Source organism: Hippopotamus amphibius, chromosome 8 (assembly GCF_030028045.1).
Source record: "Hippopotamus amphibius kiboko isolate mHipAmp2 chromosome 8, mHipAmp2.hap2, whole genome shotgun sequence".
In the NCBI taxonomy this organism is placed as follows: Eukaryota; Metazoa; Chordata; class Mammalia; order Artiodactyla; family Hippopotamidae; genus Hippopotamus; species Hippopotamus amphibius.
Genome location: NC_080193.1, coordinates 84,646,655 through 84,671,318, shown reverse-complemented (window position 1 = coordinate 84,671,318; position 24,664 = coordinate 84,646,655). Strand labels below are relative to the sequence as shown.

Genomic DNA, 24,664 nt, shown 5'->3' with positions numbered 1-24,664 from the left:
TTGAGCAGTACATAACCTACCTGAACAAGTGGTAGACTTAGTAATAAGCAAGTGGCATTTTAAAGACCTAACCCATCACCTGCTAAAACATTAGATCTTACTAATGGAATCTATCACCAAAGATTTGGCTATGAAAAAATTATAAATCTGCAAAGTGCTCCAAATGTAAGCAGTGCAGGAAATGTGAAATATTTGCTGGCGCCATAGACTATTATGATATGAATGTAAAAGGGCAATTCGTTAATGCCTTTTGTTTTATTCACTAAGGAATAGTCTCAGTTTCCAAGAAAAGTGTGTCTCACGTGCTAAGTAAGGAAGGAGGTGGAAACATCTCAGTCATTGTGCTTGGGGGTGCAGAGGAATCACTGGACGCCCATCCTGGAAAGTTCACTCTGTTCATCCGCCAGCGGAAGGGATTTGTGAAAATTGCTTTGACTCATGGGTGAGTGGCTTTTCATTTCAGGCAACTAGGTCAGGGAAGTTAACACATTATTAAATGAATACAAAGAAGTAAAGTAATTTTTCTGGCCCTTAAAGACAGACCTCCTAATCGGCTTCCCAGTGAAAACAGATGTGGATGTTTATGTTTATAGAATACAAAGTTCCCACTAAGGTAGCTCAATGCCATGGCATCTAGCAATTTAACTCATCTTTAAGAGCAAAGCAAACAAAAAATACAAAATTTTATATGCACAGTATAAATTTCCAGCCAAATGAACAAATGAACCATAGCCAAAACCATAGATGAAAAAGAAACTTCCTGGAACCTTGATTTTCTATAGAAGAAGATTCCATAAATCACTAAGACTGCTGAGGTACCTCCCCAGAGGACTTCAGGTATAAGTCAGTTTCAACGTATGGAACATGAACTTAGTGCTATAGGGAGGCTTGGGAGCATTAAAGAATTGTTAGGAATCTGTTGCAAAAGTCAGCTGGGCTGAATGAAATATTTAAATCTTTTTTATTGAAAATGTTTATTCTTCCTCCTTGTTATTTGCAGTGCTTATTTGGTGCCAGTGTTTTCTTTTGGTGAAAATGAACTATTTAAACAAGTTAGCAACCCTGAAGGCTCATGGCTTCGAACTGTGCAGGAGAAACTACAGAAGATCGTGGGATTTACTTTGCCCCTGTTCCATGCCAGAGGAGTTTTTCAATACAATTTTGGCCTAATGCCCTATAGGAAACCCATCCACACTGTTGGTATGTACATCAAAGACTAGAGGCTTGTTAAACTGAGGAAAAGGGTTACCTTACTTTGAACAATGTTTATTGTTACTGAAATACCTTTGAGTAAGAACTTCCTAAAATCATAATCCTATAGATGTTATTTGAGCTTCATTTACAGTATGCCTTTTATTTATGAAATGACTGTATTTTCCATTTGAATGGGAGTCACTTTAAAAATATTGCTATTGAACTATAAATAGAATTCAATTTTAGAAGTAGAATTTCTAATACTCTATCATGAATCTGTTTCTCTGTACCAGCAGATTATAACATGGCAATTCTTTGAACATGTTATATCAGAGTCTATTAATATGTGGAAATTTCTGTATAAGAGATGTCTTCATCGTGTACAGTTCACATAGGCATCAGTTAATACGGCGAAAGCATTTTTTCCCCAACTAGATATATTTCTACGTATTCTGATATAGACTGACTATTTTTAAAATGGCATGTTTGGGGGATTGAGTTGGGGAGGAGGGTGACCACCATGTTCACCCCACACTCCTCATTTATCCCTCCTCCCACCCTTTGCCCTTTGGGAACCATAAGTTTGTTTTCTATGTCTGTGGGTCTATTTCTGTTTTGTAAATAAGTTCATTTGTATCTTTTTTTTTTTTTAGATTCCACATATAAGCAATATCATACAATATTTGTCTTTCTGTCTGGCTTACTTCACTCAATATGTTAATCTCTAGGTCCATCTGTGTTTATAGCTCTGATTTTTACTCATGCCTATCAAACGTGCTTCTGTTAAAGATTCAGAACAAAAGAAAATTGCTTCAGTGCATGCTTCCACTTACCCCCCAAATGATTACATCAGAAATACCATTTCTAGTCTCTGGCATCCTCAGTATCCCGCTATTACTCGAAGCCTTTTAAAAATAAAGCTAAGAATATCAATGTCTCATAAATACTCAGCTGCATGATCTCATGGTAGTCGAATGGGAGTCAGATGACTGAGAGCAGCCTGATTCGTGTGAACCAGACCCTCGGGAAACATATATTTAAAAACTTTTATTTACTTGGAGTAACACAAGATGGGGTAAGTTATTTATAGTTCCGTAAACAAAAGCAAAAGCTGTTTATCAATCAAATTCGACAGAGAATAAAACACAATATGATATTGAAACCATGATGTAAGTTACTATGCTCATTTCTGTTTTAAATCAGTGTACTGCAAACCCAGAGCTGTTTCTCTGTTGACTCCCTGACACACCCCAAGCAGAATTCAGGCAGCATCCAGAGCAGCAAATTATTTTGTGGTCCTTCTGCTTCCCCTTCTACTTAACTAAGAGTTTAACTCTACCTCACATCGCAAGAACTCATCAAATATTAGTTGAATTCATCCTAACTCATTACTTCATCTATAATCCTCTCACTCCCAAGGTGTCCTGAGATGCTCTGATTCTCCATCCTATAAATAGTTTCCCCCCATATCTCTCAGACCCCACTTCATCAGCAGCTTCAACCAGAGCATTCATTTTAGTGTGAGCAAGATTCACTAAGATTCACTAAGACTGTAATGGTTTTGTCTGTTAATGTCCTGTTAATTAAAATCCCTTTAAAAATGTGCTCTGGCTAATTCTAAGATGCCCGTCATCAGTCTCTGCATATTTCTTACACCAGACTTTGCCAAACCATCAGGTTTCTCTACATCCTCCATCAAAACCTTCTTTCCTCTTTCCTGAGGGTCATTCTCAATGGACATAATTTATAAAGAAGCTACCATATATTTTCTTTACGTGTGTCACAAATAGTATGTCATTTACATATTTTATCCTTGTTATTATCAGTTTATCCAATTACGATAAAATGTTCACATAGATTGTATTTTATTACATAATAATGGAGAGAAACTGATTTCAATGTCACATCCATCATGACAGCTGGGAGAGAAAAAGGAAATGAGTTTAGACTTTAAGAACAGTGTATAAAGAATCACAGTTCCTTGCAAGAATGTTGCTTTTTGTTTGTTTGTTTGTTTCTGCATCACAGACCTCCAGGAGGGCAGGGATTTTGCCTTTTCTGTTCTCTGCTATGTTCCCAGTGCCCACAGGGTGGGAGCTCAACGCATTTGTGAATCAACAAATTAGTCTTTGTTAGGCCTGTCTTATTGTAATTCTTAAATTTTCAGAAATCAAGCAAGTATGTATGAAAATTTTTTAAGATCAATTTACTATTAAGTTCAAGTCGTAGAGCCAGTACAGGTAGTATGACAGAAGTTGTTTGGGCAAGAAAGTAAAATACGAGGGAAACCTGCTATTTAAAAGAGGAAATTTCACATGTCGTAGTGTTGTAGGATTTTACAGCGTGAAGCAAGACACCAAGGCTATATGCAGGAAGCAGCATTTATTTATGCCGGCATAGGCCCAGCGGATTTGTATCCAAAGGCTGAGGCCTGAACAAAGCGGGGCCATTTCTTTTATACTTTTTGTTAACTTTCTATACATTAGGCTTTCTTTGTGCCACAAATAAGGTAACACAGAAGGTAGCATGTGACTTGATTGGATACTCTTCTCTCATGGCCTCTGGGGCAGCTTCAGAGTTACAAGGGCTACACAGCAACAGAGAGGTGCAGAAAACATGCAAGAGGAGTTGAGGAGTAAGCAGGCACATGTAGATAACAGCTGGACCCAGCTTTGTTTCTCTGGTTGAATTATGGCCTCTGGGTCCTCAGGTTCCTAGAGTTCCCACTACATTCCCCGCTTTGATGTTCAGAACCCTCTTTTAGGGTCTAAGAGCATCAGTCTGGCTTAGGGGTTTATAGTTCCATAACATCGTTGCATGTGTGGCATTCTTTCTTTCAACCATGGCTTGGATGAAGCCTGAGACAGATCTGATCATCAGGGGAGCCAGGCAGGGTGAGATTAGGCAAGCTCCCAGGATTAAGAGCATGCCAATTATGAGGGTTTCGAAGCCCCTGAAGACTGAAAACCATCCTCCAAATAAGTCTTCTGGGTTCCAGCCTTTCCAGGTCTGGACTGGGACATGAGCGATCTTTCTCATTTGGTCGGTGATTTTTTCGATGACCTTGCTGTTGTCATCTATTTGTAAGCAACGGTTGCTCACGTTAAATTTTTCAGAAACCCCTCTTCCTTTTGGAGGAGTGCTGCTTTATCTTTTCCCGTCCAGGTGGCCCATGAGACACAGCCCCAGAAGGGGCAGTAGTCATCTATGGGGTCACCCCAAGGACGCCATCTGGAGACTCCTTCACACGTGTATTTGTCATGTAGCTGGTATTCCCGTCCCCATTGTAAGCCTCTGCGTGATCGCCCTGTGGCCTTACAGACATCAGATAGTACAGGTACTGGCCTGGGGGGAGGAGTAACTTGGGTCCGGCTGATGAGATCCCCACCTTCTTGTGCGTGCCGGACGTTCAGCTATTCCTCACGGAGGGGGACTGTCAAAACATGGATGTTGGTCCGCATGTTGACAGATGGAGTAGGTGGTCTTACGGTGAGTACGAGTCCCCCGTGCTTGTCCCTGGCATGAGAAGTGGGTGTGGTAAAGCAAGGTCCAAGTAACTCCCTGACCTGACCGAGTTATCCGAAGGCATGGGTCACAAGACAGGGAATCTGAGTCTACTTGAGGGGCCCAGATTAAACACAGCCAAAAGCAATAAAACAGCTTAGCCACGGGGAAAAGAAAAATGCTAGCAAAACCCTTTAGCCCCATTTCCAGTCAGCTGGAGCGGTCACTCTTAGCCCTAAAGCGAAAACCAGACCAAGAATTACAGCAACAGTTAGGGATAAAGGGTGACAGTCCACAGAAAATAAGAACAGTCTGTCAGTTTGTCCTGCTTGACGGTCGATTCCTCAAGCTTCCGCTGTGCATAGGTCAGTCAGCTTCCAGAGTGACTGAAGCAGGGCTGTTGTCCTCCAGGGTCCCAGGTGCCGCGACTTGTTTCTCCCGGATGGTCAGTGTGCACGGGGTTGATGGATCAGGGATGCACTTCCAGTCTTGAGAAGTCAGCTTCACTCTGCCGTGGTGAATCCAAGGAGTCACTTCGGCCACTTGAACTGCAGTAGGAGTGGACAGAATGACAGTGAACGGTCCCCTCCAGAGGGGCTTTAGGGGCTGGACATTTCATTCTTTAGTATGTACCTAGGTTATCTGACTTAGTCTGTTCTGTACAAATCCTTGTCTTGTTCTCTTCCTAAAAAGTTTACCCAAAGTTTTTGTCTCATTTGTACTTTTTTTTTCTTAAAAGTTTCTTCACAGTGAGTTATTATTGTTGACATATTTTTAACAGATAGCTTATGTTAAACCTAGGCATAATAAAATTGTTATATTTAATGTTGATGGCTTTAAAGACCTGTCCGTGTTTATTAGATCAACAAATATTAATACCAGGTATTAATTTAATATTGCCTATTTCCCAGTTTACATGAACCTGAAATTTATTTAGCTTAATTTCTCTTGTATTTAGAATTGATTTGTAAGCATTTACTTTTCTTTTAGGCCAATTAAGTAGAGCTCATTTACAAGTTAACCTCACCAATATTATTTATAGACAAAGACATATACTGAGATATACACATATATTTAGACAGACAGAGATCTCATAGTTTCTGCTTGAGATTTAAAATGTCTCTTGTCTTCCTTTTTTTGCCCCTTGACTTGAAGTTGCATTAAGCAACCCAAGGCCAAAGTCTCTGGCAAAGTGGGCTGTGTTTGTGTCCCAAGGACATGATAAGAGTTAACTTTAAGCTTTCTTCTAGGCATATTCTTGTTCTCTCAGGATCAGAATTTTGGAAAAAAGCATTTTAACAAGCTTGCTTTGTCTAATTGCATGTGCAAAAAGGAACGGGTCTTGCAATTTCAAAAAGGTTTTATTTTAACTAATTGTGTCCAGAGTCTAAAGAATATTGTGGCCATCAGTGTCAAAAATCCTTTTTCCTTTTTTTTTTTTTTTTTTTTTTGGCTTATGTCTCTGGTTTATCCCTCAGGGCAAAAAGAAAGCATTACAAGTAGACATTTTTTAACCCAGTGATGTATATCAGTTCGGGTTGAGCTGAGAGCCCGCATTTGTTGTCTTAAAGTTATAGTGCCCATTTCTTTTAAGTCTCCCCGTATTCGCCTAGTAATGGGAGGTGGACGCCCCTAAAGAATTTCATAAGGGGAAAATCTCGTCTGTCTACTGGGACTAGACCTAATTCTTAACAAAGCAATCAGCAACAGCTGATCCCAGTGTGGGTCTCTTGGCACAGTTTACTCAGTTGTAACTTTAAAGTTCAGTTTATTCCTTCCACCTTTCTGGAGCTCTGTGGGCCGGTATGCTGTGTGTAGCTTCCAGGTGATCCTTAACCCCTTTGTCACCAAATGCACCACCTCAGCCACAAATGTTGGCCCATTATCTGATCCCATGGTGATGGGAATTAGGAATCGGGGAATGATTTCTGTCAGAAGAAATCGAGCCACTTCATGTGTCTTTTCTGTGTGGGTAGGAAAAGCCTCTACCCATCCTGAGAATGTGCACACAAAAATTAACAAATGCTTTTAGCCTCGGACTCGGGGGGGTTCAGTGAAGTCCACCACAACGTTTTCAAAGGGAGCTCCCCCTACACTCTGCACCCCAGGGGTGGACTTAGGTCCCTGGCGTGGATTATTTCGGGCACATGTCTCACACTGTTCGCATATCACTTGGGCTATGCTAGAAAGTCGGGGGACGTAGAAGTGTTGGCTCAATGTGGCTTCCAGGGCCGTTCGGCCGCTGTGAGTTCCCTGGTGGAACTGTTTCAAAAAGGCTGGGGCTAGGGTCTCAGGAATTGCTATTCGACCGTCTTCAAATTGCCACCATCTGCCCAAGAGATAGTTCCCCCTTTCAGTCTTAAACCAAGTACTTTCATGCTATGAGTAATTGGGGTCCCAGTCTGCCAGGGGACTAGGGAACAGCGTAGTGGTCAGAGCCACTGTTTTCAGTATTTCCTCAGAGACTGCATACTTTGCCTCTGGGTCTGCTTTACGGTTTCCCCGGGCAACCATAGCATCTCCCTTCTGATGTCCCCGGCAATGCATGACTGCCACTTGTAGGGGCCCACACAGCTTCTAAGAGTTCAAGGATTTCTTTACCATACTTTATATCTTTCCCTTCGGCGTTAATTAGCCCCTTTTCTTTATATGGAGCCCTGTGTAAGTGGGGGGTGGTGAAGGCATATTTAAAATCGGTGTATATATTGACCCCCATTCCTGCTGCCAACTGGAGAGCCCGAATTAGCGCAATAAGCTCTGCCTTTGTGCAGAAGTTCCCTCTGGCAGAGGTTTTGCCTCAATGGTGGAATTTAGTGTCACTACTGAATACCCAGCAAGGTGTTCTCCCTCTTTCATGAAACTGCTGCCGTCAGTGAAATATTTAACATCAGGGTCCTTGGGGGGCTGGTCTGTTAAGTCTGGTCTGCTGGAGAACACCTCATCCATGACTTCGATGCAGTCATGGTCCGGCGGACCTGGCCCGACCAGTAGTAGGGTTGCTGGGTTTAAAGTCCTTACTACTTCCAGGTGGATGTGTGGGTTTTCACATAGCATTCCTTGATATCTAACCGTTTGGACGTCAGTCAGCCAATACTGTCCCTTATACGCCATCAGGGTTAACATTGAATGAGGTACTCGGATAGTCAGATCTTGTCCCATAGTAAGTCTGTCAGCCTCAGACACCAGGAACACTGTGGCCACGAGTGCCCGCAGGCAAGGTGGCCACCCTTGGGCAACAGGATCTAGTTGTTTGGAGAGCTATGCCCCCGGACGATGCCATGACCCCAACATTTGTGTCAGGACCCCTGTCGCCATGCCGGTACGCTCATGCACGTGCAGGAAGAAGGGTTTGGAAATGTCTGGGAGTCCTAAGCCAGGCGTGTTGGTGAGGGCCCGCTTAATCTCTTCAAAGGCCGTTTGTTGTGCTGGTTCCCGTAACAGTGGTTCCTGTTGTCCCCCCTTTGTAGCCACGTTTGGGGTTTTGCCAGAATAGAGAAGTTGGGTGTGCAGATTCTACAGAAACCAGCAGCTCCAAGGAACCCCCTAACTTGGCGCCGAGCCCTCTAGTTTTTGTAATTTGTTTCGAATGCCTCCCTGAGCCTGGCTGACATCTGCTGATTCTCGGCTGTCTCTGGGTCAAAGGGGGTGTAGAGGCAGAGAGCTTCACAAGGTCTCTCATAGAGTCGGCTTGGGCTCTCTCCAGGCTCCTGGAGCACCTCTGCGGTTCTGCTCATGTCCACGGCCTTCTTTCCTCCCCCTTTCGTACCATGTAAAAGAGCCTCCCGATAGCGTTGGAGCATTTGGAGTTCCCGGGCCTCATTAGGGTCCCACTGGGGGTCTTCCCCAGGGAAGTAGCGCTGGGCACAAGCCTGTATATTCAGTGTCCCCTCCGAGGCATGCTCTTCGAACCATTTTAAAGCAGCCTGAGTAACTCGGGGACGCTCTTCAGAGTTGAACAGCGTCAGGAGAAGCTGGCGGCAGTCTGCCCAAGTGGGCCTGTGGGTCTGGATGATGGACTGCATCACATCAGTCATAGCCTAGGGCTTCTCAGTGAATGAGGGAGTATGATTTTTCCAGTTTAGGAGCTCAGTAGTGGTGAAAGGCTGATATATGAAAGTACGCTGCCCTCCTTGTATTTGACCGTCTTGGTCATAAGAGAGGGGTCCTTGGGTTTCCCTCAGTGGCATTTGTAAGGCACTTTGACTTTTCCTGGGAGGAGGGCTGCCAGCAGGATCTCCGTGGTGCGTCTTGGCCGGGGTGTAAGGGGTTAGGATTGGCGGCTCTGGAGTGACCTTGGCTAGAGGCCTCTTGGGTTGCTGGGGAGGAGGGGAGGCCTCTGGAGTGGCAGCGGGGGATACAGCGGGGCATAAGGTGGAATCTCTTCTGGCTCCCCAGACAAAATAGGCTTTTCCGGTTCCGGTTGGCATTTGCGGAGGCCGTGATCCAAGCCAACATGGTTCTACAGTTTTCTTCCAGACAGGCTTTTAGGCAAGGTGGCTGAGAAAGGACTACGTCTTGCCATGAGTCAATGTGAGGGAATTGCTCAGGGTGACCTAGGTCCCCCATGGTAACCGTGAACACCCTGCTGACTAGCTCTTTGTGTAGTGACCCCTCAGGGGGCCACCTTACCCCAAACGAAGGCCATTCTGCCTCACAAAGTGTACGGAGCTTTCCAGGGGTCAATTTAACACCATGATTACCAGAGTATCCTTTTTGAAATTCTTTTTTACCATACACTCTAAAGGAGTAGTTTTACTTTGTTTGTCACCCATTTCCTCCCGTCCTAACAGACAACAGGCACACACACGAGGAGGGTTGGGAGGGGAATATGAGGTTAGGAATTTCGTTTTGTCCTCCTCCTTCCAGTCTCCTCACGGAACTATTTCAGGCACCTCTTAGCATTGGTGGTTCAGTGGTAGAATTCTCACCTGCCACGTGGGAGGCCCAGGTTCATTTCCTGGCCGATGCACCAAGAAATGTTGTAGGATTTTTACAGAGTGATGCAAGGCACCGAGGCTGTATGCAGGAAGCAGCATTTATTTATGCCGGCAAAGGCCCAGCGGATTTGTATCCAAAGGCTGAGGCCTGAACAAAGCGGGGCCATTTCTTTTATACTTTTTGTTAACTTTCTATACATTAGGCTTTCTTTGTCCCCCAAATAAGGTAACCGGAGGGTAGCATGTGACTTGATTGGATACTCTTCTCTCATGGCCTCTGGGGCAGCTTCTGAGTTACAGGGGCTACATACTAACAGAGAGATGCAGAAAACATGCAAGAGGAGTTGAGGAGTAAGCAGGCACATGTAGATAACAGCTGGACCCAGCTTTGTTTCTCTCTGGTTGAATTATGGCCTCTGGGTCCTAAAGTTCTTCCACTACAGTAGTATGTGTTGGTTTTAAGTTTTAAAATTTCATGTTGAAAAATTTCAAATGTTCAGAAAAGTCTCATGAGTAGTCAAATGAACTCCTGTGTGCCTCTCTTCTAAACTAGCCAATTGTTAACATTTTTGCTATAGTTTTTTTCTCTCTCTAACGGTATCATAAATATACTTTTTAGTGTTGTTATCACTGAACTGTTTGAGTAAGTGCAGACAAGATGACCATTTGTTCGTAATTACTTATTTATTTATTTATTTATTTTAAGAACTTTTATTGAGATACAGTTAACATACAATACACTGCATATATTTAGAGTGTACAATTTGGTATCCCAATCTTCCAATTCATTCCCTCCCAACCCTCCCCACTTTCCCCACTTAGTGTCCATATGTTTGTTCTCTACATCTGTGTCTCTATTTCTGCCTTGCAAAAATTCATTTATTTATTTTTTGGCTGCACTGAGTCTTTGTTGCTGTACTTGGGCTTTTTCTAGTTGTGACAAAGGGCAGTTTCTCTTCGTTGTGGTACTTGCGCTTCTCATTGCCATGGCTTCTCTTGTTGTGAAGTACGGGCTTTAGGCACTCAGGCTTCAGTAGTTGCAGCACACGGGTTCAGTAGTTGTGCCTTGTGGGCTCTAGATTGCAGGCTCAGTAGCTGTGGCTCACGGGCTTCGTTGCTCCAAGGCATGTGGGATCTTCCCAGACTAGGGATCGAACCCGTGTCCCCTGCATTGGCAGGTGAGTTCTTAGCCACTGCACCACCAGGGAAGCCTCTGTTCCTAATTACTTTTGTGTATATCTCTTAAGAACAAGATTATTCTCTTTCATAATGTCAATACAATTCAAGAAATTTAACATTGATTAAATGCTAACTAGTGTACCCTCCATATTCAAATTTCATCATTTTCCACAATAACATTCTTTTTAGCTGTGAGTTTTGGTGGGGGGCAGTTTGTTCCCCCCCACAGCAGGAACATACATTGCCTTTAATTTTCACACCTCTTTAGGCTACTTTAAGCTGGAATAGTTTTTCAACTTTTCTTTGTCTTTATGGCATGGGCAGTTTTAAGGATGATACCAGGAGTGAATCAGTGATGTCTACAACTTACTCTCAAATGGTTTTACAAAAATAAAAATAATAATGCATGTGTATATCTATAGACATATTGTGTGTGTGTGTGTGTGTGCACGCACGTGCATGTGCGCGCATGCAAAATGTTTAAATTGGTGAGTCTAAAGTAAGGGCATGCAGATGCTTATTGTATTATTTTTTCTATGGGTTTGAATTTTTTTTTAATAAAAAAAAGTTAGGGAAGGGAATGTACCTTACTTAAATAAAACTGGTTTGGAGCCACTTGAGGACAGAAGTAGTCCATTTTGTTTCAAGTCATTATTCTATCCTGATGGGAAAAAAACCTGGCTAAGGGATTTTCTGAGAGAGGAAGGAAGGGGGACCTAATTTAAATTTTAATTGTACAGGAGGGATTAAAGGAGATAATATCAATGATAAGGGGATTGCTATGGTGCCCAGTACAATGTATTAGGTGCTCAGTAAATGTTCATGAGTGTGTGTGTGTGTGCATATACACACTCACACATACACATGCTTACATTGGGCGTCTTCTGAGACTCCATTATAAGCCAGAGGTTGTACTTAAACCCAGGTTTTGACTCTTCCCAATCCCACTCTGCCCGATCTGTCGCTGGTGTACAGCTGTATAGCATCTAAAGAAAGAGTAATTCCTATGTGACACCATTAGAGAGAGAAACTCTGCAGAATTTTCATAATTACAAAAAAATAGAACAAAGACTTCTTATTGTGAAAGATCTACTCTTTGCCTCAATAAGAGGAAAGTAATGCCTATCTCCAAGCTCTTCTCCAGCTGTAAATATAACAGCTCATGAAGCTGCCTGTTCTTCATCTAGGTAAACACAACACAGCATCACAGATATTAGAGTAAGACTGCTGTGTAAGGCAATAAAGACATAACTAATCCTGAATTGTTGGATGGAATTGGAAAATGGAACAAAGGAGCATGCCAGCTATAAAAAGCACTGAAACATAAACAAGAGCTAAGATTCCTGACTCTGCCACAAGTAGATGTTAGCTGATTTTTCCAGGGCAAGGAGTTCTACCTCCAGAGCAGCTTGATGCAGCTGGACTTTCCTTTGTGTTACAAAAAGGGAGTCATGCAGCAGTCTGCAGCTACCTAGTCTGAAACTAACCCAGTCTTATGTTGAAAACAGCTTTCTTCTCTTTAGTAGTAAAAATCTCCTTTTTTTGTGGAGAGAGAGAATTCTGGTCTCCTAGGGCTCCGGGGACCTTTCTCAGATTTGCAAGTTTTTGTTTTGTTACCTCTGCCTTTATCCCTAAGAAGTAATTGAGAGAGCAGTGTGAAGAAGAGGCAAGAGCGAGCCCTGGACTGACCAAAGCCTGCGTGCCCCTGCATCCCCATGTCCAGTGCATACGTCCCACCGCTGTTGCCACCATACCCAAGAAAGGCTGAAGGGGATGCTAGAGGAGGTAAAGCCAAGGTGAAGGACTAACCACAGAGAAGATCTGCACAGTTATCTGCTAAACCTGCTCCTCCAAAGCCAGAGCCCAAGCCTAAAAAGGTCCCTGCAAAGAAGGGAGAGAAGGTACCCGAAGGGAAAAAGGGGGAAGCTGATGCTGTCAAGAATGGGAATAACCCTGCAGAAAATGGAGATGCCAAAACAGACCAGGCACAGAAAGCCGAAGCTGCTGGAGATGCCAAGTGAAGCGTGTGCATTTTTGGTAGCTGTGTACTTCTGGTGACTGTACAGTTTGAAATACTATTTTTTATTATTTTATAAAAATGCAAAATTTTATTTTACTTTGCTTGTTTTAATCTTTGTTGTTCACACAGAGAACACTTCATTGTTGTTTTTTGGGGGACGGGCACATGTCACTAATAGATTGTCCCCAAAGCTGGTTTGATGTGGGGGAAAAACACCGTTCCTGTCTAGTTTTGAGAGACTTCCTCTTGGTTTCCAGGAAGGAGGGATTCCTTGATGTTGCCACAGTAGCCACCTTGGCACAAATGCCTTGTGGTGTGGAAAAACTAAAATTAGTTTTTATGTCTTCTTCTCCCTCTTCACCTTCAGCATAGAATTGACTCCCTTAAACCCAGAGACCTGTTGGAACCTGACCCCCAAAGGTGGGTTACCAGTATGTCAGGCAATCTGGACTTTCCTGTGTCACCATTGAGATGGCATCCCTCAAAAGAGCAGCGGTTCCTTTTTTAGATTGTGGGTCTTCAGGTGGATCCTTCTGTCATTTTCATATCCATTTTCCAAGTCAGGGTCGGCTTGTGAAAAGTTGTTAAACAACATGCTAAATGTGAGATGTCAACCCGCATGCTAAACTTTCCCTGTTCAGAGCATCACATGAAGACTTCATTGCATTTTATGGTGGCTTTCTGATTTTGGTAGTCCATTGAAAAAGCAAGTTTGAAAGTTGTATACTGTTAACGATTGTCTGCCCATGTCCTGCCTGAAATACCATGATTGTTTATGAAAAGTATCTTTAATAAAGCTGGATACAGTTTGGCTTGGGGAAAAAAAACGAAGTAATTGAGAAAGGTTTCTTACGGTCTAATCCAATTTGGGGTTAGTTTAGTAATGAGGAGCAGAAGTGCTAGGTTTAAATCTTCATTTCCTTTGGTTTTTGTTGGTTTGTTTTTTTGTATGTGTGTATGAAGCTTAAAAACTTTCAGCATCTCAGTTTCTCTGCAGGTAAATAAGAGAAAGACAAATATGACTGTGTTTGTCTCACAGTTTAAAGGGAAAAATCTTAAGATGATAAATTCAATCTATATGAGTGTGTTTGAACTCTCTAGAAGAACTATCTGAAATATAATAAAACCATCAATAGGAAAAAAAACAGGATTGAAATTAACTGTAGTATCTCACAGGAAATAAGGCTCACAAATCCTAATCAAAGTAAGCTGGGAACAAAACACTCCATCTTCTTAGACCAGTGTATCTCTTTGTCACTCTCCCACCCAGAACAGTTGCTTTTAACCTCTCTCCTTGGGATAATTTCACTAAGAAAACAGAAGCTATTTCTATAAGACCACAAATTTGCAAGTTGATTTACAGGTAGATTTCTCAATATGCATGTAAATTTCAAGGTTTTTTTCCTCAAACAACAACAAAGATCAGAGCTGAAAGGAAGCTTCAAGATCACCTACTCTTTTATCCTATATATGAGAAAATTCGGCCAGAGAGGAAGTTACTTACTACCTCAGTGTACCTGCTGGTGAGCTAGCACTGGACGTGGTCTAGCCTGGTGCTTCTTGTGCAACACCAGCTCCCAATTCCACCCCATCATCTCAGCCTCTCCTACTCTGTATTTCAGTCACAACTGACATGGGAATTCCCTGGTGGTCCAGTGGTTAGGACTCGGCACTTTCACTGCCAAGGGCCTGGGTTCCTGCAAGCCGTGTGGCAAAAAAAAAAAAAAAAAGACAGCCACAACTGACAGTGAGATGTGCACTATATATGTTTGACATCCAAGCTTTCAAGGAAAACTGTACAGTTTTCTTGAAGCTATATCTGGTTAAAAATTTAGCAATTTGATAATGTTGTGTTAAGGAGATTAGATATCTATACACAGGGTATATAGATTATGTATAACATTGTGTACAAATATAGATAGATATAGAGATATATCTTCTTAACATATAACACATTATAATATATATATGTGTGTGTTTGTGAGTATGTCATTCCCTTCTCTGTGCTTCCTTACCTCCCATACTATTGTCACACTTCCCTCTAATGTTCTTTATCATTTCCTTCTTTCTCTGTTTTTATTTTTAACTAATCATCTTTGTTACTGACATGGACTGAGCCTTGGATGTAGCATGGGGAGACTCTGGTGGGCACAGGAAGCCCTGCAAGTGCCATTCTGTTACCTACAGCCCTACTTGACCTCATGCCCAAGCTAATCAAAGGCAGTAAGCGGTTTGCAGCTCACCCAACATCCTGCACATTTCAACTCTTGGCATCAGTAGCAGCATCAGGCCAGCAGAGGGTGCAATGAGTAGCAGAGAGAACCCAGGAGAGTAGGCGCCAGAGCCAGGTGTCTCTAAAAATCTGACACAAGTGAGATAGAAGTTATTTATTACATAAACGCCTTAAAGTAGGTGTAGAAATTGCTAGGTTTTAAAAAATTAATTAGTTCGTTTTTAATTATACAGATAACACCAATGCCTTCTCATTGTAGAAAATTCATACAATACAGATAAGTTCCCCCAGCTGTACCTCCCTCCCTCCCTCCACATACGGGCTGTCAGTGTCTCTTGGTAGACTTTGTTAGTAAACCAGAAGCTTATAATGCACTTAGATATAGAAATTTTTTTTTAATAAATAGGATCACACCATATCATTTTATAACTTTCCCCCTACCTGCTACATTTTAGATGTCTCTGTGTGTGTACACATATATATAGTTCATTTTTTAAATTGAGATATAATTGCATATAACAGATAAGCTTCAAGTGTTGACTGGATATTTGTATATATTGTAAAATGATCACACAATAGGTCATCATACATAGTTACAAAAATGTTATTTAGTTTTTAAAAATAGTTGCTGCCGAAGAGTCCATTGAATGAATGGTCTGTGGTTTATTTAATATTTTTTTCCATGAAGACTTTTGGTTAGTTTTGTTTTCCATGATTACAAACAGTAGAATCCTTGTGATTATGTGTGTTTTCTAGTACAGATCCTTAGCAGTGACGATGTGTATGCTTTTCATTTTTTAGGATGACATTAAAAAGAGCCAGAGTAGAGGGTTGATGCCTCATGAGTCAAGATTTCCCAGGCAGTGATAATAGAACTCTGTGGTCTGGCTGTCAGCTGTACCAGAGGGAGCGAGCTGGTGACGTGCACTCACAACGATGTCCTCTTACCTCACAGCTGCAGCCAGCACAGTAGTTCATTAGACTCAAAGTCAAAACCACCAGCGTCCTGACAATCCAGCATCTGCTGAGAAGGAAGGCTCTTTATTTGTGACCACAAGAGATGGCGTGACCACTGCAGGCAGCCAGTAAAATGAAAAAGGGATGGGAGCTGGCAGGCCGGACAGACTCTGATTGGAAGATCCTTTGAGGACTGTCCATGAGAGGCGGCAGTCTGTGGTGGTGTGGTTTTGATTTCTTACGTATGATGTATTTTCTGTTTTTGCAGTTGGCCGCCCAATCCCTGTTCATCCGACCCTGTACCCAACCCCAGCGCAGGTTGAGGAGTTGCATCAGACCTACATGGAGGAGCTAAGGAAATTATTTGAGGAGCACAAAGGGAAGTATGGTATTCCAGAAAATGAAACTCTCGTTTTTAGATAACCATCCTCTTAGAAGGCGCGCGAGAGGGCGAGAGAACATCCCATGGACAGAACAAATCTTTTAAATAAATTAAATTTTTTCTTTGACGATGGAATTACATTTGCAACGGAAAAGTATTATGTATAGTGACAGATGTTGATGTTTATCTATGGGTGACTATAGGGTAAAGGTTGGAGGTAATTAGGAGCCTTTCAAGAGTCTTCCTCATTTAAGAAGGTAAAAATCGTCGTGCAAGTTAAGGTTTAGAATTATTCATGTGCTTAAAAAAAATGGCAGCTTCAAAAAAATAATTTGACCCTTTTACTAAATATCACAAGAATTTAATGTGGCGTTTTCACTGAATATGACAGCTGTTGTTCAGCACAGCTGGAACATTTATGAGACAGTGTGTAAAATAATTTGCCATGTAGAGCTAAAGGAGATCATTTCTTTTTTTTTTTCTGCTTGAACAGGCCATTTGTTAGTGAATAATGTTACTTTTAAGACTTAGATAACTTGATCCTTTATGTCATTTTGGAAATAGGATGAATCTACCATATGGAAACCCATGTGGATGAGACCATGTCTTCTCTTTTCTAATTATGCTTAGAAATAGTCACCATCGTCATTTGCTTAGAAACATGTTCATTTGCTACAGATAAGGAGGTCTTTTGGAAGACATGCTTTTGATGGGTTTTAAGACACTAAGATTCCAAAAAGTTTTCACGGTAACAGAAGGGGTTTTAATTTTCTTCCCATATGGCCTCTTTGAGTAAGATGAGCTCTGAGAGACAGTGCCCTCTCTGGTGAGATGTGACCAGTTCACCATTGACTCAGGTTATGTGATTCTTCCTAAAGGAGACCGTCAGGTCTGAGAGAGGGGAAGCCTTGTCCTTCCTGTTCATGGGTGTCTCTCTAGGGCCTGGGTCAGCTCATGACACTTAGTAGGCATGAAATGAGTACTTGTTGAATGGATGTATTTCTAGATACACACACAAACTTTGCCATAAGGTGAAGAATGTTTAGAGCTGTACCAGAGGATAAGAAAAGGCACACTTTTAGAAGGGGATAATTTGTGTCTGATTGTCCCACGCCAGTCATTGACAGTGCTGCAGGCTGGTTTGTAAGGAGCAAGTCAGAAGGGGGTTTCTGAGAATTAGTCACTAAGGGTTAAGTAATTATTCAGTAAGTAAGAAGAATATCTAGGTTCCCGTTGGTCTCCACTGCTGCGTGTCTTTCTATACCTCCTCCACTCTCAGTATTTGGGGGCAACTTTATTGAGTTGTTCTAACTTATTGTTAATATGTGTTAACACCCCTAATTTTTAAAACATCAAGACCAGGGCTGGAGCCTGGATTGGGTTTAGCCACAGCAAAACACAATCATGGTAGATAATGCCATGAGTAGAAAAGCATTTCAGGGACTTCCCTAGTGGTGCAGTGGTTGGGAATCTACCTGCCAATTCAGGGGACACGGGTTCGAGCCCTGGTCTGGGAAGATCCCACATGCTGCGGAGCAACTAAGCCTGTGCACCTCAACGACTGAGCTTGCACTCTAGAGCCTGTGAGCCACAACTACTGAGCCCACACACCACAACTACTGAAGCCTGTGTGCATAGACCCTGTGCTTCGCAACAAGAGAAGCCACCACAATGAGAAGCCCATGCACTGTAATGAAGAGTAGCCCCCACTCTCCACAACTAGAGAAAGCCCACACACAGCAACGAAGACCTAATGCAGCCAATAAATAAATATATCTTTAAAAAAAAAAGGAAGAAAAAAAAAAGAAAAGCATCTCACACACACAAAAAGGGAACCTTCTCAATTGTTCCATAGAAGACTTTTAGGCCAACATCACTTTGGCTTCATGTGGCTACCAGTCCAAGAATCCACTGACCCATGACCTTAAAATTCGATCAGTTTTTTGTGTCAAAGCAGGGAATAGGACACATCCTATCTCATTCTCTCTCTCTCTGTGTTTTTATTTGGCCACATCTCGTGGCTTACAGGATCTTAGTTCCGCAACCAGGGATTGAATCTAGGCCCTGACAGTGAAAGTGCTGCGTCCTACCCACTGGACCACCAGGGAATTCCCAGGACACATCCTATTTTAATAGATATGGATAATTTAACTATAAATCCTTTTTGGTATCACTCAATATCAAACAAATGTAAAAAGAGCACCGTTTACATAAAACTACACCCTAGCTGGTCAGGGGTGAGTCTTTCTGAGCAAAGCTGTGAGGCCCAAATAACCACAACAACTAAAGGCCTTTAAGTATTGTAAAACCCATGAACTTCATTCCTTTGGAGAAGTTTATGAAAATCTCATAGCACAGTCTTTTGCGATTTCACAAGGTATGACTTTTAATCTCACACTCAGTAGTGAGGGGGCCAAGCTGACCACCAGCCTCCACTGGATTGTCTAGTAAGCAATTAAAGCCCCTGTGTGGTAAAGCAGAGGCCCTGAAAAATGGGGAAAGTTCTGCTCTGATGAATTTACTTAGAATTATCGCATTAAAAAATCTAGACATCAGCAACTTTAATTTTGGCATACATAAAATCTTATTTTTAGGTATGTATTAGGGAGTTTATCTCTTCCTTTCTTAGTGTCTCCAGAGGCCTTAATTGAGCAAGGCGAGAAGTCCTTTCATAAACTCAAAGCATAGTTGTAAGTCCCATATAGTCCTACAGATTACAAATGAATATTTTGATAGGAATTTTTGCGACAACACAAATGTGAGCCATATATTGTATTCACTGGTATGTTTTGATGGAGATCTCAATTTTAAAGGTTCTCATCTAATATGTAATTGCATGTAAAATTTAAAGAGCAAAACAAAACAAAAACAGCAACAAAAATAACCCCAGAACACCAGAAGAGAAACTGGACCTGTTGCCTTAAGAAAATGTGCATTTATGCTTTGATTTGGACATTTCTTTCTCCTGTTTCCTTTGTACACTGGGTGCAGGCTGAGTCATTTCCTTTGTATCGCAGCCAGCAATACTGAAATTGTCTATACCCCGCTAAGTCTATTACATTCACGTCGAAGGCTGCAGCCTTGGTGCTTATGAAAGCCAGCTAGTTTTGCTCTTTCTCAAGGGCAACCAGGGCAAGGGATGCTGTGTGATTTACACAAACCCTTCGCCATGACTGTGAAAACAGTCAAACTCTCTATAAATCAGGGATGATTCGTGAGCCTTTATTATGTGTGTAGGGTTAAAACGAAAATCCCTGTTTCCAGTAGAAGGTACATTTCTGTCAAGGGAAGCACAGGAGGTGGAATCTGGACTCAGTGCCATCACTTCTATAACTTCATGTCTCTTCCAAACTACCTCTCTGGTGCAGATTGCCAAATTTGTGATAAATCTGAAAACACATTTGGGGTGTACTGTCTCTGTCTTCTTTTCCTCTGAAACAGGAGACAATGTTGATGGGATCTGTCTATTGGATGGTTTTCTCCAATAGCCCAAGGTTGCTAGTTCTCATTTTTTTTTTTTTCTAAACTAAATGATAAAATGTCTGTTTGTGGGGCTGGGAGCACTCCTTCTAGTAGAATTTGTATATCTTTTTAAAGGAGAAAAACAAGACAATGTCAAAATAACCAAGTAGTTGCTCCTGTTTCTCTAGGATGGTAAACACAGAAGCAGTTGTTTATATTTAAAACAAAGGGATTTCTCTAATGCCTTGTATTGGGTTGGCCAAAAAGTTCATTCCAGATTTCTGTCGCTACCAAAACCCAAACAAACTTTTTTGCCAACCCAATATTTTAGTTATTTTAATTAATCCTTCCCAAACACCATCAGCTTAGTGCCTTGATATCTTATATGAGAAGAAGAGAGTTTATCTGTATCCATAGGTAACCCACAAGATGATGAGTTCCTCAGTGGCAGAATCTGTGTGTTGTGTGTGTTTTGATTCTGCCCCAAGAGAGCAGATGTGTGCTGTCTCTCTGTGAATGCTCGTGGCATTGACCTGGAAGTTTGATGGATGGTGCCATGGAAGCCACGTTTTAGAACTAGAGAGACTTCACAGTCTGTTAGTTATTCTTCTGCAGATGAAGCAGTGGAACCCCAGTGAGGTTTAATACAAATTGGAGCTGACTCCATGTTCTAGATTGAACAGGAGGTACTGCTATTCTGTGACTGTTGATTAATAAAGCCAAGAATCCTCCTATGAAGCAAAAGTGTCAAAAAAAGTAGAGTATGCTTACAAATACACTCAAGGCAAGGGATTTAATAACTCATCAGCAAGCTCTGTCTTATTGGAATTGAGAACATTTTTCTTTCTTGAGACCAGTACACTGCATTGTTGATTTTTCCCTTTTGCAAAAGCTATTTTGGTGATGCATTCTGGGCGAAGTCCAAGTTTCCAACAAGCTTAGCCCCTGGAACCTTATGTATCGGAGCAGCAGGATGGGGCAAGGTGTCTCAGGCCCAGGGTGGGTGACAGGCCCTGCGCAGATCTTCCCTCTCACCCGTGCTGTGATCATCAATGCGGCCAAAGCAATCATTACTCAGAGGTGCAAGCAGAGCTTCTGTCACCTCATGGGCAACTCCAGGACCTCATCCAGCTGAGTTCTCACAATGTCACAGCTGCCTTTTTTTTTTTTTAATCTTTTAGATTCTGGTTAAGAATTATCTTAGGCTCTCTTGAGAATAAAGATAAATCCAACTTTCCTTGTATTCCAAGGGTTGCGTGATTCTCCTATTCCATTTGCAGACCAACTTGGAGCCTGAGGTCTTTCTGGTTGGATTTCAAACCCTGTTTTATGGGGGTGCAGTCCTGTTGAGACAACCAGAGAAAATTACTACCCCTCTCTTTTCGACTCTCCAGGCTTCCATGTTCAAATCATCCTGTAGCCTCTGGCTGTCCACGAATTGGCTGGGTGCCCTGGGCTCAGTGACTTCCTATGTAAATAGAGTTAGGAGTGAATGATCTCTCAGGTTCCTTCTGGCTCTATCTCTGTGGTCTCTCCCTCACCTTTTTTCTGTCATCGTGATGACATCTAGTTGGAGATGCAGATTTATCTGATGACTTTTCCCTTTCCTGTGCCATCCTCATTTGATAGTGTTCCTCCAAGATACCGTAGTGAGTTCAAACGATTGTCTCACTTACTTGTTATTTATAAAATGCAGAGGGCTACTGAAATTTCTCCAGCACCACAGTGACCTTTCATCATGGTGTTTCTAAGAAATAATTTAAATCTCTAAGTAAAAATCAGAAAAACTTATCTGTGAGGCTTTGTCCTTTATATCATTCAAAACTAGGAAATAACAGTTTATTACTTGTTAAATTCTGTATAGGAGATGGTGAATTTTTATACATTCTATATTGTGTATGTGGCTGTGTGCTTTTTAAAAGCTCTTGGTTTGTAAAGTTTTGACCAATAAATCTATTTTATGCCCAAGTTATAAATGTGTGGGTGTGGTGTTTCACTTGGATGGAATGCTTTTCCTTTTCTCACACTTTGACGAGGCTGAGTTAACTTGGACTTGGGGATAAATACAAGCAAGGGAATTGGAACGAAACTGTGAGCACTGCCATTTCTCCTACTGAAGAGCCAGTCCTTTAAATTCACTTGATGGGACAAAAGATAAAACAGAAAGCAGGGTCGGGGACTTCCCTGGTGGCGAAGTGGTTAAGAATCCGCCTGCCAATGCAGGGGACATGGGTTTGAGCCCTGGTCTGGGAAGATCCCTCATGCCTCAGCAACCACTGAGCCTATGCGCCGCAACTACTGAAGCCCGAGTGCCTAGAACCCATGCGCTGCAACAAGAGAAGCCACCATGCACTGAAAAGGCCGCATGCAGCGACGAAGACCCAATGCAGCCCTCCCCCCGCAAAAAAAAAAAAGAAAAAGAAAAAGAAAAAAGAAGCAGGGGCAGGGCTAACCAAAAAGTGCAGGTGTGCAGGATGAAACAAGAGCAAAGGACAGTGAGGGGAAACAAGTCAGGAACTTGCCGTAGTCTCATGTGGTTGGAATAAGTGTGAAACCTCTGAGATACAGAAATATTCAAAAACTGGTCAAAAAAATTAACAGATTCTCAGTCAAGTGAATCACTGCTAGTGGGTACTGGGTTTCTTTTTGGATGATGAAAATGGCCTAAAATTAGATTGTGGTGACGGTTGCACAATTCTGTGAATATTCTTAAAACCCCTAAACTCTACACTTTAAATGGGTGAATTTTATGGTCTGTGAATTATGTCTCAATAAAGATATTTTATAAACCCAAGTCAGTCAGACACTTGCCAAAATAAAGGAACAAGTTTAAAAATTCCCTTTTTTAATGTGTCAAAAGTGAATACCTCCCTTTGATGCCAGCACTTTGGATGACAAAGTTTATGCCTTGATTTTCGAGACCTGCTGGTGTTTCTGGTGTTCCTTCTCAAAACAGGTGTTTTCAATACTCTTTTAAAGTGTTTTCCTAGATAAGGAACACGCTGTTTTATTATGGTGTAAAATACTGTTTAACTTTGATTTTCCCTAGTATTTTATTAATACTGTAGCTGAAGACTAAGTAAATATTATCATATAAAGATAATATTGATTGACCACCTCCAATGTCCCAGATTCAGGGCTAAGTAGTTTATGTATACTATGGCATTTAGCTCTTAAAATAGCCCTGTGGATTGGTACTATTTTTATCCCATAGGAAACTGGGGCTCAGAGTGGCTAAGAGCTTTGCTCAGGCAACCCTGATAGCGGGTGGTGGAGCCTGGACGTGATGCCAGGTCTGCTGGCCAGAGCCCATGCTTTGGGTGTAGGGCTCAGGAGCCCTGGGGCGGGGGGGGGGGGGGGGGGGGGGTGCTGTCTCTTTTACTAACTGGCCATGTGATTCTGGGGAAGTGACCTTGTATTCTTTTTTTTTGTAAATTTATTTATTTATTTATTGGCTATGTTGGGTCTTCGTTGCTGCACATGGGTTTTTTCTAGTTGCGGCGAGCGGGGGCTACTCTTCGTTGTTGTGCGCAGGCTTCTCATTGTGGTGGCTTCTCTTGTTGTGGAGCACGGGCTCTAGGTGCACGGGCTTCAGTAGTTGTGGCACACAGACTTAATAGTTGTGGCACACGGGCTTAGTTGCTCCACAGCATGTGGGATCTTCCTGGAGCAGGGATAGAACCTGTGTCCCCTGCATTGGCAGGCAGATTCTTAACCACTACGACACCTAGGAAGTCCCGACCTTGTATTCTTTACCTATTAAATGAGAAGGTGGGACATGATTGTGAAGGTACCTTATAGGTCCACCTAGATGTGATTCTGTTGTAAAACCATCTGCATTTCCAAACCACTCCCCAAACTCAGTTCTCATGGCAGCCGCTCTCAGCGCTGAGAACAACCCTGGGGACCCATTGTGAGGTAGAAAAGTGTTGTGTCCACCATTAGAAGGACAGAGTAAGGAAGTATCCTCAGTGGACTAATACTTGTTGTCAAAGTTTAAAATATTGTGTGAAGAATACTTGTTTAGTTAAAAGTCTTGATTTTGGGGGGAAACTATTACTACATAGAGCATTAGCTGGGGAAAGGTCATTTTTCCAAATGGTATTTTATTTTATTATTTTTTTAAATTGAAATAGAGTTGATTTATGGTGTTATGTTAGTTTCAGGTGTACAAAAAAGTGATTCAGTTATACATATTCATATATATATATACATATATACATATATATATATTTTTTCAGATCCTTTTCCCTTATAGGTTATCACAAACTATTGAGTAGAGTTCCCTGTGCTGTACAGCACGTCCTTGTTGGTTATCTATTTTATACACAGTAGTGTGTATATGTTAATCCCAAACTCCTAATTTACCCCTCCCCCTCCCAAACTGTATTTTAAAATTCATTTTATTTATTACATGTGTACCTGTATATGTGTGTTCCTAAGTACCTTTAACAAATTTTTTCCACACGACAATTGCCATGTTACAAATTTAAGAAGAAACGTCTCCTGTTTGTGTCTTCTTCCCTGCCTTCTCCAGCTCGCCAACAACATCTTTAAAAATTCAAGATGAGAAGGAAGTTTGATCTTTAGTTTGACCTGATACTGGCATTTTACATGTGATGCTGAAATAAAGGAATGCTATCATCTATCATAGATTGGTTGACTCTATAAGAGCAGGATCGCATAATTTGTAATTTGAAATTCACATTGAATCCAGGCATATGGAATGCAAGTCATATTAAATAATTTTAGTGGAATTTGCAGAAGGGCTTATATATTATATAATTATAGATACA

At 41.8% G+C, this 24,664-nt stretch overlaps 1 protein-coding gene, 1 non-coding gene and 1 pseudogene across 2 annotated transcripts in view; all 3 read left to right on the top strand.

Moving 5' to 3' along the window:
* MOGAT1 (monoacylglycerol O-acyltransferase 1) overlaps positions 1-18,823 on the top strand; it is a 40,420-nt gene extending 21,597 nt beyond the window's left edge. The window contains exons 4-6 of the mRNA XM_057745668.1: positions 268-442; positions 1,001-1,200; positions 16,293-18,823. Coding sequence (XP_057601651.1) covers positions 268-442; positions 1,001-1,200; positions 16,293-16,447 — 530 coding nt within the window. The 3' untranslated portion in view covers positions 16,448-18,823. The remainder of the gene's footprint in view (positions 1-267; positions 443-1,000; positions 1,201-16,292) is intronic.
* TRNAG-GCC (transfer RNA glycine (anticodon GCC)) lies at positions 9,597-9,667 on the top strand. The gene has a single exon. It is a non-coding gene; the product is annotated as a tRNA-Gly (tRNA).
* On the top strand, positions 12,530-12,835 carry LOC130858361 (non-histone chromosomal protein HMG-17-like; annotated as a pseudogene).
* Positions 18,824-24,664: the final 5,841 nt, after the last annotated feature.